At 42.9% G+C, this 14,351-nt stretch overlaps 1 protein-coding gene across 5 annotated transcripts in view; it reads right to left on the bottom strand.

The window, feature by feature from the left end:
- Positions 1 to 14,351, bottom strand: part of herc2 (HECT and RLD domain containing E3 ubiquitin protein ligase 2) — a 60,472-nt gene that overhangs the window by 36,674 nt on the left and 9,447 nt on the right. For 4 of the 5 annotated variants that reach the window (XM_058639149.1, XM_058639148.1, XM_058639150.1 and 1 more), the window contains exons 5-27: positions 13,523 to 13,745; positions 11,886 to 11,986; positions 10,283 to 10,424; positions 10,097 to 10,201; positions 9,842 to 10,013; positions 8,934 to 9,107; positions 7,967 to 8,155; positions 7,739 to 7,890; positions 7,009 to 7,166; positions 6,815 to 6,928; positions 5,864 to 6,115; positions 5,592 to 5,785; positions 5,014 to 5,214; positions 4,487 to 4,715; positions 3,895 to 4,019; positions 2,863 to 3,041; positions 2,573 to 2,757; positions 2,331 to 2,486; positions 2,044 to 2,229; positions 1,321 to 1,497; positions 1,125 to 1,228; positions 478 to 628; positions 128 to 342 (exon numbers count right to left, since the gene is read on the bottom strand). In XM_058639149.1, the coding sequence (XP_058495132.1) occupies positions 128 to 342; positions 478 to 628; positions 1,125 to 1,228; positions 1,321 to 1,497; positions 2,044 to 2,229; positions 2,331 to 2,486; positions 2,573 to 2,757; positions 2,863 to 3,041; positions 3,895 to 4,019; positions 4,487 to 4,715; positions 5,014 to 5,214; positions 5,592 to 5,785; positions 5,864 to 6,115; positions 6,815 to 6,928; positions 7,009 to 7,166; positions 7,739 to 7,890; positions 7,967 to 8,155; positions 8,934 to 9,107; positions 9,842 to 10,013; positions 10,097 to 10,201; positions 10,283 to 10,424; positions 11,886 to 11,986; positions 13,523 to 13,745 (3,884 nt within the window). The remainder of the gene's footprint in view (positions 1 to 127; positions 343 to 477; positions 629 to 1,124; positions 1,229 to 1,320; positions 1,498 to 2,043; positions 2,230 to 2,330; positions 2,487 to 2,572; positions 2,758 to 2,862; positions 3,042 to 3,894; positions 4,020 to 4,486; positions 4,716 to 5,013; positions 5,215 to 5,591; positions 5,786 to 5,863; positions 6,116 to 6,814; positions 6,929 to 7,008; positions 7,167 to 7,738; positions 7,891 to 7,966; positions 8,156 to 8,933; positions 9,108 to 9,841; positions 10,014 to 10,096; positions 10,202 to 10,282; positions 10,425 to 11,885; positions 11,987 to 13,522; positions 13,746 to 14,351) is intronic. The other variant, XM_058639151.1, reaches the window with a different exon arrangement.

Consider the following 14,351-nt stretch of genomic DNA (forward strand, 5'->3'; position numbering starts at 1 on the left):
ACAAGAACAAGAAGCTGAAGACTAAAGAGAGAATGAAGATGAAGTAGAAGAAGTGGAAAAACAAGATTACAAAAAAGCAGAAGACAAAGAAGAAGCAGTAGAATAAGAAGTAGAAGGCGGCGTGTACCTTGACAGTGTGGTCCTGAGTGTTGTTGTCAGCGATGGCCTGCAGGAAAGGCTGTGCGTGGTCACTGAGTGTTAACCTTCTGGAGTAGATTTTGGCCTTGTCTGGAGTGGTTGAACCCAGTGAGGTGCAGTGGTCTTCATCCTTCTCCTCATTGTAGTTATAATGGATCTGACTGGTCTGCAGACCCCCAGAGAAGATGGAGGACTGGAGCCATTCTGAATTCAAAAGAGACCACACTTAAAAACCCAGTGTCCCAGTGAAGGTGGTGGAACTGTTATTATTCATTTATTTATTTATTTATTTATTTATTTATTTATTTAACAACAGGATGAGTGCAGGTTTGAACCCACTGGCACATTCGATCTCCATGGGGGAGAGTGGGGTGCTCTTGGCCAGGTAGGAGGCGTGGAGACCCAGCAGCAGACCCAGGTTCCTTTCTGTGTCCATCAGAGGTGAGGACAAACTGCTGAGGTCTGGCGTGGTCACGGTTTCCTGATTTGGCTGTCGATGAGAAAATGTGAAGATGAAAAAATCCTGTCCAACAACAACTTTAAAGTAGAAGAAGAAGAAGGAGAAGTGGTGGTAGAAGAAGTAAAAGTAGAAATAGAAGTGGTGGTAGTAGTAGTAAAAGTATGAGTAGTATTAGAAGTAGAAGAAGAAATAGAATTAAAAGTAGTAGAAAATGTATTAAGAAGTAGAAGGAGAAATAATAGTGCAAGTAGAAATAGTAGTAGAAGTAGAGAAGCAGTAGTAGTAAAACAAGTAGAAGTATTAATAAAACAATTAGAAGAAGAAGTAGAAGTAGTAGTGGTAGTAAAATAAGTAAAATTTCCCCTGATCCACACCCAAGGCACATTGACTGACAAGTGAAAGAGCAACGTGACCTGTGACAGGAGGAGACACATGCATGTAGAAGTAGTGGCAGTAAAAGAAGCATAAGAAAACACAGTCTCTGTTGATAAAAACGTGTAATGTGTAGATGAGGAGTCACACTTACCTCCATGTACTGTCCCACACAGAAGGCCTGCATGGACTCTCTGGTGTCCTCAAATTGCAGAGCAGCTTCCAGAGCAACCACAGGGTCTTCACCCGCAAACTGGGCTGGAGACAAAATACAGTCTGTAAAACATGTTTGTTATTTCATACATACATGAAGAATATGAACACATCACCATCATTATTATCACTATTACCCAGGATACTGTTCCCTGCTAACGACTGGGACTGAGCCTGGAAGTCCTTGATGTCATAGACTTTTCCATCGATGACGGTCCAGAATCCACCGTCTTTGTTGTGGTTTTCCAGGTCGGCCTTCCTGATGAGGGAAACCTCCTCATTGTTTTTAGAACTTTGTCCTGTGAAGAAAGATCCTGCCACAGCAGAATCACAACACTGAGCAAAAAGAATCCTGATAACCACTCTTCAGAGACTTTCAGCTGGGGTCAGTAAGTGTGACAAAGCTGTGCTACGCTGTGTTCAACCCTCTCCACCCACCACGTCTCTGCTCAAAGCTCCACCCACTGAAACACTGGAAGTCCTGCAATTTTTTTTATATTATCGACGTGTTTTAGATTATTTTTGGTCATTTACAATAATTTTTCGATGTCTATCATTTTTTTAACATTGAAACATTTCAGAATTTTCTTTATTTCCATATTTTGAAACATTTTCTTTTATCCAGTGATGTTTTTTGTAGCATTTGGTAAAATTATGTGGAGACGTGATTTTTTTTGTTGGATGTTACAGTTCTGAACATTTATCGCTAACACGTGATGTGTTTGTTATGCTACAGTTCTAATGATACAGCTATTTTTTGAGTGAGTTTTGTTGTTGCATTACCTAAAATGCTAAAAAAAAAGTTTGCATGCAATGTAATGGCAGAGTCCAGCTTTAAAGCGGTCGGGTTGGTGTCGTACCCATGATGCCCGGCCAGGCCAGGTCCTCGTTATCGTCCCTCTCGTGTCCAGGAGCCAGGTGGTTGAAGCGGTCCAGGTGCTCCAGGAGTCCAGCCAGCAGAGGGATGGAACCAGTCTCCTGCATCAGACCAGCATCAATGGTGAGGAGGAGGACGATGGACACCACCAGCTCAGGCAGAAGAACCCCTGCAGAGACAAAAGACAAAACATGTGTCCAACAACAACCATTTGTTTTCCTGCTTTATTCTGACTTTGCCTGTGTGATTATTTCCATGAGAGTAAATTACCAGTTAGGTCTCCTTCAATAACACGGGAAACCTCAGCAAAGTGGCGGTGACCAGCGGAGGCGATACTCGTTGCCACGGGAAGGATGTCGCCGATGTGAGTGCACAGCAGAGCGATGTACTTCTTCAAGAGTGACCCGACACCCAGAAGTTCTGGATCTGCACAAACAGAGGAGTCATTACGAAATGCTCTCAAACCTGAAGAACGTGGATGAGTTTAAAGAATAACATGTACAGCGACGTACTGTATCCGTTGACGTTCTCTGTGCCGTTGACTCCCAGGTAGAGTTTACTGACGAGCAGCCGCTGGAAACGCAGCAGCAGGTCCAGAGAAGCAGAGCGCTCCTTACTGACATGCTCCGCCTCTAAGTAGTTTGATATCCGACAGGCGACATCTTTCAACCTCGCAATGGTCTGGGAGGCGATGTTTCTGTAGAAACACATAAATAACACGTGCCGTGTTAAATCATAAGAGCGACAGGTTTCTGAGTCGGAAATCTGAGTGTGTTGAGCTTGGAAATTAAAAGTTCCGTACCTCAACAGCTGCTGCACGAGTTGCACCAATGGCAGACTTTGTTTCCCCGCTGATTCGTAGATGCCCGTGTTGATGAGGTCTTTGTCCAGCATGGTGCGACAGCGCTGCATGGTGGAGGCGTTGGCCTCCTGCTCGTCGATCTCCTTCTCCTTCTGAGCCTCCTTCTTAGCTTCAATGTCCTGTCATTTTGATAAAGGAAAATTTAGACTTCTAAAATCATTATCATCATCATCATCATCAATTAAATTAATATAATTTAAATAATTTTTGGACTTAAAACAATGTCAGCTGAAACATTACACTGAAACAGATGTACATTTTGTTACAAATAAAGGAATAAAGGAGGAAATGTTACCACTAAGGCACTAAGTTCAATATTTGGCTTCGTATTATTGTAAAAATAATTTAATTGTGATATTGTTCTATGATAAACTTAATTTCAACGACAAATTTCATCACTAATTTTCATGTCATGCTCTTCAGCTAACAGTGTCAACAGCTGTGTTTGCAGTTTTTTTAGATTAGAGTCAACTTTATTGTCATTAAAAAGGTACAGTGATGCAGCCATTCTGTATTAAGTCTTAGTTTAGTCTTTTGGAGTAAAACGCTTATTAGTTTTAGTCACGTTTTAGTCATTTCTATATGTAATAATTTTAGTCCAATTTTAGTCATTTCTATGTGTGATAGTTTTAGTCATTTTTATATGTGATAGTTTTAGTCACGTTTTAGTCATTTCTATATGTGATCATTTAAGTCCAATTTTAGTCATTTCTATATGTGATAGTTTTAGTCCAGTTTTAGTTTAAAAAAAAAAAGTAGTAAAGTCTTAGTGTCACAGTGTCTCACAAACATCTCGTCATGTTTTCATCGTCAAACATGAGATGTTCATCTCGTCACCGTCTCGTTATCACTGCAATGATGGTGGGTGTTTGATAATCTGCTGACGATGTAGCTGTGTTTTGTTATTTGAAGAATTTTCGTGGAAGTTCTCTACGTGCTATGAGTGAAGGTTTTTGTGTCAGAGACACTGACCTGTATCTCGGCAGTGATGGCTGCGTTCAGTGCAGATTCCAAACCCCCGTCGGCCATTAAGCTGCTGACCAGCAGGTCGATCATGAAGCGACGTCCAGGACTCACACTCATCTCATTTCCAGAGGCTGAAACAAAACAAAAAAATTACATTACAATCTACAATCCTCTATCTGAAAACATCTACAGCTGCAGTCAGTGATTTCTTTCATTTCACATCTGTATTAAATATCTTTTTTTTTTTTAGTATATATTTTTTGGGCTTTTTGCCTTTAATCGACAGTATAGTGAAGAGAAAGACAGGAAATGTGGAGGCAGAGACGGGTATGACATGCAGGAAAAGGCTGCCCAATGTGGGCCGCCTGCAGTGAGGACAGTAGCCATATTTATTTATCTTTATCTTCTGATCCACAGTGTTTGCTCAGTGAGTCCCAGCAGCTGACAATAAAACTGAGGAAATCTTTAGAGGCGACATACAGATGAAGGAGGGGAACACGAACAACAACAGATGACATCACTGACAGCAGCTTTATGTGAAGACTAAGTGTACATTATTGTGTTTATTCAGTATGAATGAGCAGTGATTCACACTCACCAGCGTTAGGCAGGAGTGAGGATAAAGCTCTGGCTCTTTCTTCAGCAGTGGGCAGCAGAACTGACCAGCCACTCTGGAGCACAGCTTGAGCAGCTGCCTGCACAGTGTTGAGAACTCCGGCGTTGCTCGCTAATACCACCACTGTTTGTTTCAGGTTGTTGAGCAGGACACTGCCCAGCCCCAAACCCAGCTCCTCTGGATTCACCTGGTTACTGATGGCAGCATGGAGCTGAGGACGGAGAGGAAAGGGTTATATAAAAAAAAAAAAAAAAAACTCCTGTGTCCCTGCAAGCTTAAATCACTGATTTTCTCCATGGACTTTGGTGTAGAAGAGTGGAATACAAACTTCAGCATCCTGTTGGAAAAGTCTGTCTAACAGTGAGATAAAGACGTGAACATGTGACGTAGATATTATAGACTTAAACTCTAAAGTCTTTAGTTAAGTGGATAAAATCAGTTTTCCCCTGCTGTCTCTGCTGGAACAGACACAACAGCTACACTTGTCTGCAGTGTTGACAGTTGTGTACCTGGAGCCGCAACAGGTTGAGTGTGGCTACGACCATACACTCCTTCTCCTGTGGGGGGGGCCAGTCTGAGCTGCCGTCCATTCCCTCACTGACCTGCCGCAGCAGCAGGTCCAGCTGCTCAAAGGTCATGGGACAAACGTCGACCACGAAGGGCACACGCTGCCCGACGGACCACTCAGAGCACGAGGACCAGGCGAAGCTCTGAAAACACACAAATAAAGGAGTTTATTCACTCAATATATTGATATATTAACATATTGTAGTTCTTGACAGCGTTTTGAGATCTGAACTTAATTCTTGACATACTCCACAAATCGTCCATTAGTGTCCAGAGATTTTGGTTTTTCTGGTTTGGGCTTTGCACATTGAGTTGGCCCTGTGTATGAAATCTACTGTACAAATAAAGCCTCCGTGCCTTTTGTAGCAGCACTACATTTTTATATGTATGTATATATGTATAATGTAGTTATTTTGACCACGGTCGGTATTGTCCCGTACTTAAAAAGTTCGGAGAATGCCCGGACCCTTTTCTCTGGTCGTTCTCCACAGTTCTCCAGAGTGAAAACCAGCTCAGTTACCTGTCCTGGACCACAGGAAATTCCCACGATGTGTTTGGAGTTGAGTCCTGGCAGAGCCTTTGGCTGCTTCTTGTTAGAGAAGAGCGTATCAAAGTGCTGCAGTTTGTCGTTGCTGCCCCAGCTGAGAACCTCGCCATCATCAGTGAGAGCCAAACAGTGAGTCGACCCCACTGCCACATCCACAACCTTCTTCCCTGAAGACACACAATTACAAATCAGGACATCGGTTTTAAAATCACGTGAAGATTAATTTTTACCCGTCGTCATCTCACCCTGTAAACTGTCGAGGAACTTTGGGTATCGGACGTGCTCGTCGGTTCCGTGACCTAGACGTTGATTGTCTCCTTTCCCCCAGGTGTAGACCTGACCGTCTTTGGTGAGGGCCACTGAAAATTGGCTGCCACAGCAGACCTTCACAATGTCCAGGTCCTGTAGCTTCTCCACCAGTTTGGGCGTCTTACAGCCGTCACTGCCTCCTCGACCCAGTTTGCCGTAATCTCCATCGCCCCACGACCAAACCTGACCTACAGAGGCAGAACACGAGAATTAAAGGGATCGTTCAGGGTTTTTGAGATGTTGCTGTACAGAACACTGACATTTAGTCAGCACTGGCTGTGCCATGAGCGCCCCCTGCTGCTGAGACACAGCCTAAAATATAGAGGCGTGTGGTGTGTGGTGAGGCGTGTGGCAACAACTCCTGTGTGCTGTGATGTTAAAATCACTGATTTTCTCTATGGACTTTAGTGTGGGAGAGTGAGGGGTTGACAGACTTTTTTCTTTGTTTATCACAGGGTAGCACACTCACAAGGAGTTTTAGATGTGTATGTGTATAATTTACTGTAAACTGTACTGTAATTGTATTATCCTGCCCTGGAGTGCACAGTACTATTTTATTCTATCTGGGGAAGGAGCAAGAACATTCATTTTCTTTATTGGACAGAATTGGACATTAAAATATTACCAAATTAATTTTATTTTTACAGCATCAAATCATATGATATGAAGCTAACAAACAAGTGATTGAAGTGGTTGCACTGCAAATGAAAAGGTACAAAGATCATTTTATATGTGGTATTTACAGGAACACTCTGGTCTCCACAGAACAGTAGTTTTCTTTTCTTTTTTAAAAAGGGAACTTTATTTGTTGACAGCAACAAGCGCGTGAAGAGGATTTCAACAAAAACGCTGACTTGTAAATTGCATCCAAATATAATAATTCTTACCATTCTCCGTCACAGCGAGTGTCTGTGCATCACCACTCCCACAGGCGACGTCCACCACCTTCAGTCCCTTCAGCGCCGTCACCAGCATGGGCGTGGTCTGATCCTCACTGGATCCTAAAAACCACAGAATAACAGTCAGGTTCCACCGATTTAAAAACCCACGCAGATGAGAGTGCCCTGTGGGTCCAGCTCACCATGACCCAGTCGACCGTAGTTCCCTCTGCCCCACGTATACAGCTCTCCATCTGCTGTGATGGCAGCGCTGTATGTGCTCCCACAGGCCACGTGAACCACGTGTTTTCCTGCCTGTTTCCCATTGAAGGCTGCGATCACTGTGGGCTCTTCAAGATACCTGAAAACAGAGAAGATCAATTTCAAGAACCTTTATTATCGCCTAGGGGCAATTACTTTCACAGCCAGTAGAAACAAACATGTATGACAAACAACAAACACATCAGATCACAATAGGTCATTTAAAAGTCTAAGTGCCGCAGGGACAAAAGACTCTTTAAGTCTGTTAGTCCAGTATTCACTCTTATTCTGTTTACAGTAACTGACTGATTTTAGTCACTTCACAAAATCTACATCAGTTCAAGTCTTAAGTAAAGTAAAGTCAGTGAGTTTAACATCACAGCACACAGTTGTTGATCCACTGCTGCCTCCATCACTAAGTTCAGATGTCTTATTTTGTCACTTCAGTGTTTGAAATCCTTTGTTCAGATTGACCTCAGTGACACAAAGTGACCACACGAGGCAGCAGAGGACCAGCAGCTCCTGTGTCCCTGTGAGCTAAACTCACTGATTTTCTCTATAGACTTTGGTGTGGGAGAGTGAGTGGTTTACAAACTTCAGTTTCCTGTTGGAAAAGTCTGTCTAACACTGATATAAAGACATGAGAGCACACTCTTTTTTTAAGTTGCTTACGTTGTGTCTCCATGTCCGAGGCGTCCGCCATCACCGCAGCCCCAGGAGAAAACCTCCCCGTTAGCAGACAGAGCTAAGTAGTGCTGTCCATCAGGGTGAGCGGCGAGTTTCACAATCTTTCTGGAGCTCAGACTGTGGATCATCATGGGAGCCTGAAAAACATGATTCAGTGTTTCAGTCTGCAGAGAGAGAAACAGTGTGTGTGTGTGTGATTTCAGAGAAACTGACCAGAGTGGTACTCTTGTAGTTCTGCATGTAGATGGCACTGCTGCGGGACAGAATGAGGAATCCCTTCTCTGAACACACAATCTGTGCCACACCGAGACTCGACAGAGCTTTACACTGAATGGGTCCGTTAACGTTGGCGTACAGTTTCCAGCCCAACAGACCCCAGGCAATCACCTCCTGCAAGGATCCCTGGGGAGAGACAAAGTCAGTCACATGGTGAAAGGAATGATGTTTTGTTTCATTTAAATGTTAATTTTCCATGGTTGTGTATTTTAACACTCATGCAACATCAGGGTTGTTTCATGCTTTTTCATCTTATATTTGTGTTTATCTGTTCCTCTGATCATCAGGACAGAAGATGGTTTGAAAGTGAAAAATAACTGTTTAACTGCAGTTTGAACAGATGGGACATTTTCATACTTAAGGTGCTGAGAGTGCAGTTAATTTTTTAAGTTTTTTTTTCATAAATATCTTTATTGGGTTGTCGAGACACAATGTATGTTCAGTCAGAAAGGATATATTTCACACATTTTTAGAACAACCAACCCTAATCAATTACACATCCCAGGCTTTGTTATTCCTCTAAAGAAATCATATCATTGTGTAGTTTAAAGAAAATATTGCATATTTTGTGTTTATTTTACAAATTGTGAAAATATATTTAAAACTTGGCCTTTTAAGGTTAAAATGTTAAAATAGATTTTTTTAATTATCAGGTTTTTTTGGTGCTAATAACCAATCAATTGAAAGTGTAAAAGTAAAAAAATAAAGTGCCTTTTAGCAGGGTGGGTACATTTAAGGTCCCTAAAGTTGAACAAAGATATTTTAAAGGGATTGTATGAATAAATCTCAGACACATTAGATCATAACACGGAAGTATAATTCAAGAAGCTCATAATTTGAGCTAAAATACATGAAACTAAACAAGTCATTTAAAGCTTTTCCTCTGGATAAAAAGAGTCTTCACCTTGTGTGAAGTGGGCGAGTTACACTGTGGGGGACTGTAGGGAGAAGCCAAACGATCCAGGTGAGCCATGATCACCACCGCTGTCTGCCGAAGGTCGATGGCCAAGTCATTATCCTGAGGCAAAGTCAAGTAGCGCAGGAAACTCTCATTTGGACACAAGGGGGCAGTGAGGATCTGGAAATCAAAGAATATCACCCACAGTGTAAAGAGAGAGATGTGTGAGTGGGTGTTTCCAGGCAACACACAAGACTATAGACAATAAGTGACAGTTCTGGGTTTTTGAAGTGAGGTTGGGTGAGGTACTGTCAAGCTCTGAGCACCCCCTGTTGCTGAAATCCAGCCTAAGACAGAGGCTTTTAGCCACATAATAAAACACTCTTCAAGTCTTTGATATCCATGTCATGTTCACGTCTTTATCTCACTGTTCCAGTAGTTCCAGCAGGAAACTGAAGTTTGTAAACCACTCTCTCTCCCACAACAAACCCCATAGAGAAAATCAGTGACTTTAGCTCGCAGGAACACAGGAGCTGCTGACGTACTGCTGCCTCGTGTGGTCACTTTGTGTCACTGAGGTCAATCTGAACAAAGCATTTTAAATGCCGAATTGACAAAATAAGACATTTGAACTTGAAGGTGGAGCTGATGGAGGCAGCAGTTGATCAACAACTCCTGTTTGCTGTGATATTAAAATCACAGATTTTCTCTATGGACTTTGGTGTGGGAGAGTCTGTTTTACGTTTTTACGTGTGCCCAACTGTCACAGTCAGCAGCAACAACTCGTAATAACAAGTATGTCATTAACAACCACATGAAAAAAACTAAACTATCTTTAATTTAATAATTGAATGTCCGTTTATCGCCTTGTTTTTATGAAAACAGCAGAATGCCTGGTGTGTGTTTACTTTCACCTCAGCTTCCTCTTCAGGAACTGGCTCCTCTTTGCTGCTGTGGATGTTGTGAAAGCGCTGCAGCAGTGGCAGCAGTGGAGCACTGGTTCCCTGAGTGGAACGCTCATTGTCCATCTCTCTGGTTCCACTATCCCACAGACGCAGCAGCAGCAGAACAGCAGACAGCAGCTGACTGTGGAGGAGAGACAGGAGGGTGAGATGCAGCTGCTCCACCAGCAGCAGTGTGTTAATGAGCTGCTGTGAAGGGACAGTCACCTGAGTGTTCCTCTCTGCACAGCCAGCTCCAGTAGGATGGCCAGAACCAGGTGCTGGTCCTGCAGAGGAATGTTGCCTTTGGTGGTGGCACTTCCATGTACGTCACTGTTCCCAGAGACAAGAATCAGGTTCAGCATGCTCACACGTCATCAAACACTGTGTGTTTACTACCAAACCTGAACAAACCTGAGGAACTTTGTGGCTCGTTCAACGACCTCCAGCCACACTGACGACACACTTCCCTCGTCAAACAGCGTCGCTTCAGGGAGAGCTCGCAGAGCGTCAAGAGACTCCTGGAGAAGCTCACTGCAAAGATCTGCATCATCTCCTGGAACCAAACACAGAGTTTACAGAACATATAAACCTCTCTTTGTCCAGTAAGAGCATAAAGATAATTGTTATTATCATGTTTCATTGGGTTGATGACTGTCAGCTCCTCATGACTCTCTGTGTGTTTATCAAAGTGTTCTATAAATACAGAACATTTACACAAAGACAGAATAATAAAGGTCACACAACACAGCTCTAAGTATTTGCTCAAAGATCTTTAAAGCTGCAGTCAAGTTCTAATGTCTTATTTTTTCCCATCTGTGTATGTGTTCATTCAGGCAGCAGATCAAAGAAGACACCGTTACATTTTGATGTTCTTGGTGGAAAAGAGCAAGGACGAGTGTGTGTGCGCGCGTGCATGTGTGTTGCCCATGTTACGAGAAGACTACAGTCTGTTCCTACTCCGTCTCTGTGGATCAGACTGATCTCCACTGACTCACATCACTTCATGTAACATCATCTGTACTCACAGAGCTGACAGTGATGGAGCTTCACACAACCACACAAACACAGATGCTGCCTAACATGGGGGGGGGGGGTAGAGTCAACCATTCACCTCTGCATGTTTTTTGGACTGTGGGAGGAAACCGGAGATCCTGGAGAAATCTGACAAGCACACAGGGAGAACATGCAAACTCCGCACAGATTCGAACCCGTCACCTTCTTGCTGTGAGGCAACAGTGCTAACCACTCTTTTACTTTCTCAGAATATTGAGATTTTTCTTGAAACAGATTTTTTATACAGTGGAGGTGAGTAAACTGTTGCTATTGTTAAGACGAGGTTATCTCAGGCTAGATTATGGTTTTTGAGTAATAATAATACAACCATGTTATTGTTATGTTGTGTGTTCTAATGTCAAATAGGGAGATGATAAGACATCGAATTTACCTCTGTAAGTTTGTGAGATCCTTAGTGAAAATGACTTGTCACTTGTTTCAATTGTTTTTTTTGGCACTGAAAATAAATTGTAGTTAATTTTTTTTTTTATGTAAAAAAAACTGCATTGAGTGTAAAAATGCCAAAACTGAAAAATAAAAACTCAGGATTGATATGTACCATAATGTGTAATGTAATTTTCTTTTTTAGAAATGATATTATAAAACTGGCATTGAAAAAAGTATTGATCAGGAACCGGTAGCGAAATGAAGGTATCGGTACCGGTATCTTAAAGTGTTGATTGATACCTAGCCCTATACTTGATGAAGCACAAATGTAGCGTAGCGTGTGTGACCCAAGAACGAAAAAATGACCCGAACACTGCTATTAAGTATTAATACTGTAAACAAGTTCTCTGTATAAACAGCTAAATACATTAATGTGAAACATCTGTTGATTTCTATATGTGGCAGAGTAAACTGGTGCAACACACAGTCATTGTGAGCTACTGAGCAAAGCGCCATCACCATGATGACAGCTATGACACATCTTCACTTTGTGTATCTTTGGATTTTTTCTTACCCGACCTCCAGGCTCGACGCAGGAAGGCAAAGGCGAACGAGAGCGCCGCCCTGGAGCCGACTCTGGCCAAACCTTCAACACCTTTATTTACCGGACGAGGACTGAAACAAACAAAAACACATCTGTAACTGTAGGTCAGCTGATCGAGGACAGTTTAAAGCTGAATTATACAGATGTTTATGAGCTAGAAAATGAATTTACAAACAAACAAAAACACCTCCCTAGATGTCCACTGTGGAGAAATTCAAGCATAATCATATTTATTACTAATATTAATAATAGTGACACTAGTTTACCAGCATACAAGTTTCTTAATTCAAGTCCTTAACTCCGTCTAATAGTTCAGTTCACACCTAAAATTCAGAGTAAAAACTCTGCAGCTGGATAACATTACATTACATGTCATTTAGCAGACACTTTTATCATAAGCAACTTACAGTAAGTGCATTTCAACATTTGAGTACAAACAAGAGCTAGAAGTAAGTAAGTAAGTGCTTCAAATATGTCAAACTATAAAGTGCTAGTCATAAGTGCGATGTGAGTTTGGCAAATGCTTCTGCGATCCTCTCAGTGAGGGGGCTGCAAGCCAGTTTGCCGATGCAGAACGGAGTGGGCGGGCTCAGGTTTTGATCATATCCTGGATGTAGGCTGGACTGGATCCTTTTGTAGCATGGAATGCAAGCACACGAGTCTTGAAGCGGATCGAGCTACAGGAAGCCAGTGAAGGGAGCGGAGGAGCAGTGTAGTGTGAGAGAACTTTGGTAAATTGAAGACCAGTCAAGCTGCTGCATTCTGGATGAGCTGCAGAGGACATATGGCACACGCAGGGAGACCAGCCAGGAGGGAGTTGCAGTAGTCCAAGCGTGAGATGACAAGAACCTGTGCCGCCTTCTGGGTTAGAAGAGGACGTATCCTTCTGATGTTGCAAAACATGTATCTGCAAGATCGAGCTGTTGCAGCAATGTTGGCAGTGAGGGAGAGATGGTCGTCAAGTGTCACACCCAGGTTCCTTGCGTATGAGAGGGAGCTACCTCAGAGTTGTCGAGGGTGATGGTCAGGTCTGTGGTGGGAGAGCCCTTTCCTGGGAGAAAAAGAAACTCGGTCTTGTCGAGATTGAGTTTCAAGTGCTGGTCAGACATCCACTGAGAGATGTCAGTCAGACAAGGAGAGATCCGTTCTGCTACGTGCGTTTCAGACCAGGGAAAAGAGAGAATGAGTTGGGTGTCATCAGTGTATCTGTGATAGGAAAGACCATAAGAGTGAATGACAGAACCAAGAGAGTTGGTGTACAGAGAGAAGAGGAGAGGGTCCAGGACAGAATCCTGAAGGACCCCAGTAGTTAGAGGACAAGGTTCCGATACAGATCCTCTCCAGGTTACTCTGTATGTTCGGTTTTGAAGATAGGATGAGAGTAGGGTAAGTGCAGAGCCTGAGATACCTAGTTCCTGAAGGGAGGAAATAAGGATCTGGTGGTTAACTGTGTCAAACGCTGCAGAAAGGTCCAAGAGGATGAGCACAGATGAGAGAGAGGCAGCCCTGGCAGTGTGGAGTTGCTCAGTGACAGCAAGAAGTGCAGTTTCGGTCCAGTGACCTGCCTTAAAACCAGACTGATGAGGATCGAGAAGGTTGATTTTTACCTCTTGTTGTCAGCAGAGGGCAGTGGCGGGCTGGGCGGAGTCTTCCAGCGAACCTCGTACTTCTCCTCCATCATGCTGTGGCTGAGTGAGATGAGGTAACGCTCCAGGATGACGAGGCGCTGACGTAACCTCTGAGCGGACAGAGTGCTTTTAGCCATCTGAGCCGAGAGCTTCTGCTGATCCTCCACCAGAACCAGGAGACAGTCCTTCAACTCCATCTCATCTGCTCCCACAAACACACACCAACAGCAAACAAATAATGATTTCACAAAACAGAGAGGAACTCCACACAGAAAGGTCCAATAAGGGCCACACTATTTAAAATAAATATATACTGCATCTCTCCCACACCAAAGTCCATAGAGAAAATCAGTGATTTTAGCTTGCCGTGACACAGGAGCTGCTGGTCTACATTACATTACATTACATTACATGTCATTTAGCAGACGCTTTTATCCAAAGCGACTTACAATGGAATTGAGTACAATCAGCCAGGGGTGGAGTCGAACTTGCGACCATGATGTCTTTCGCACACAGGGTTCCAGTCTTAACCGGTCTTAACCACTGAGCCACTCCACCCCATCTACTGCTGCCTCGTGTGGTCAATCTGGGTCACTGATGTTAATATGAATAGTATCGAATTAGATTTGTCTCAATATTTTCAAACAACACTTTTCATGATTCAAACGACACTTTTCACGATTCAAACAACACTTTTCACGAAGCAAGCAACACCGTTTCAAAAGCAAAAAAACATTGATTTTATCATTCAAAAATATACTATTTTATTGTTTAAAAATACATTTGTTCTTTGCGATCCCTAACTTGT

The sequence above is a fragment of the Solea solea genome, chromosome 9 (assembly GCF_958295425.1).
Source record: "Solea solea chromosome 9, fSolSol10.1, whole genome shotgun sequence".
Taxonomy (NCBI): Eukaryota; Metazoa; Chordata; class Actinopteri; order Pleuronectiformes; family Soleidae; genus Solea; species Solea solea.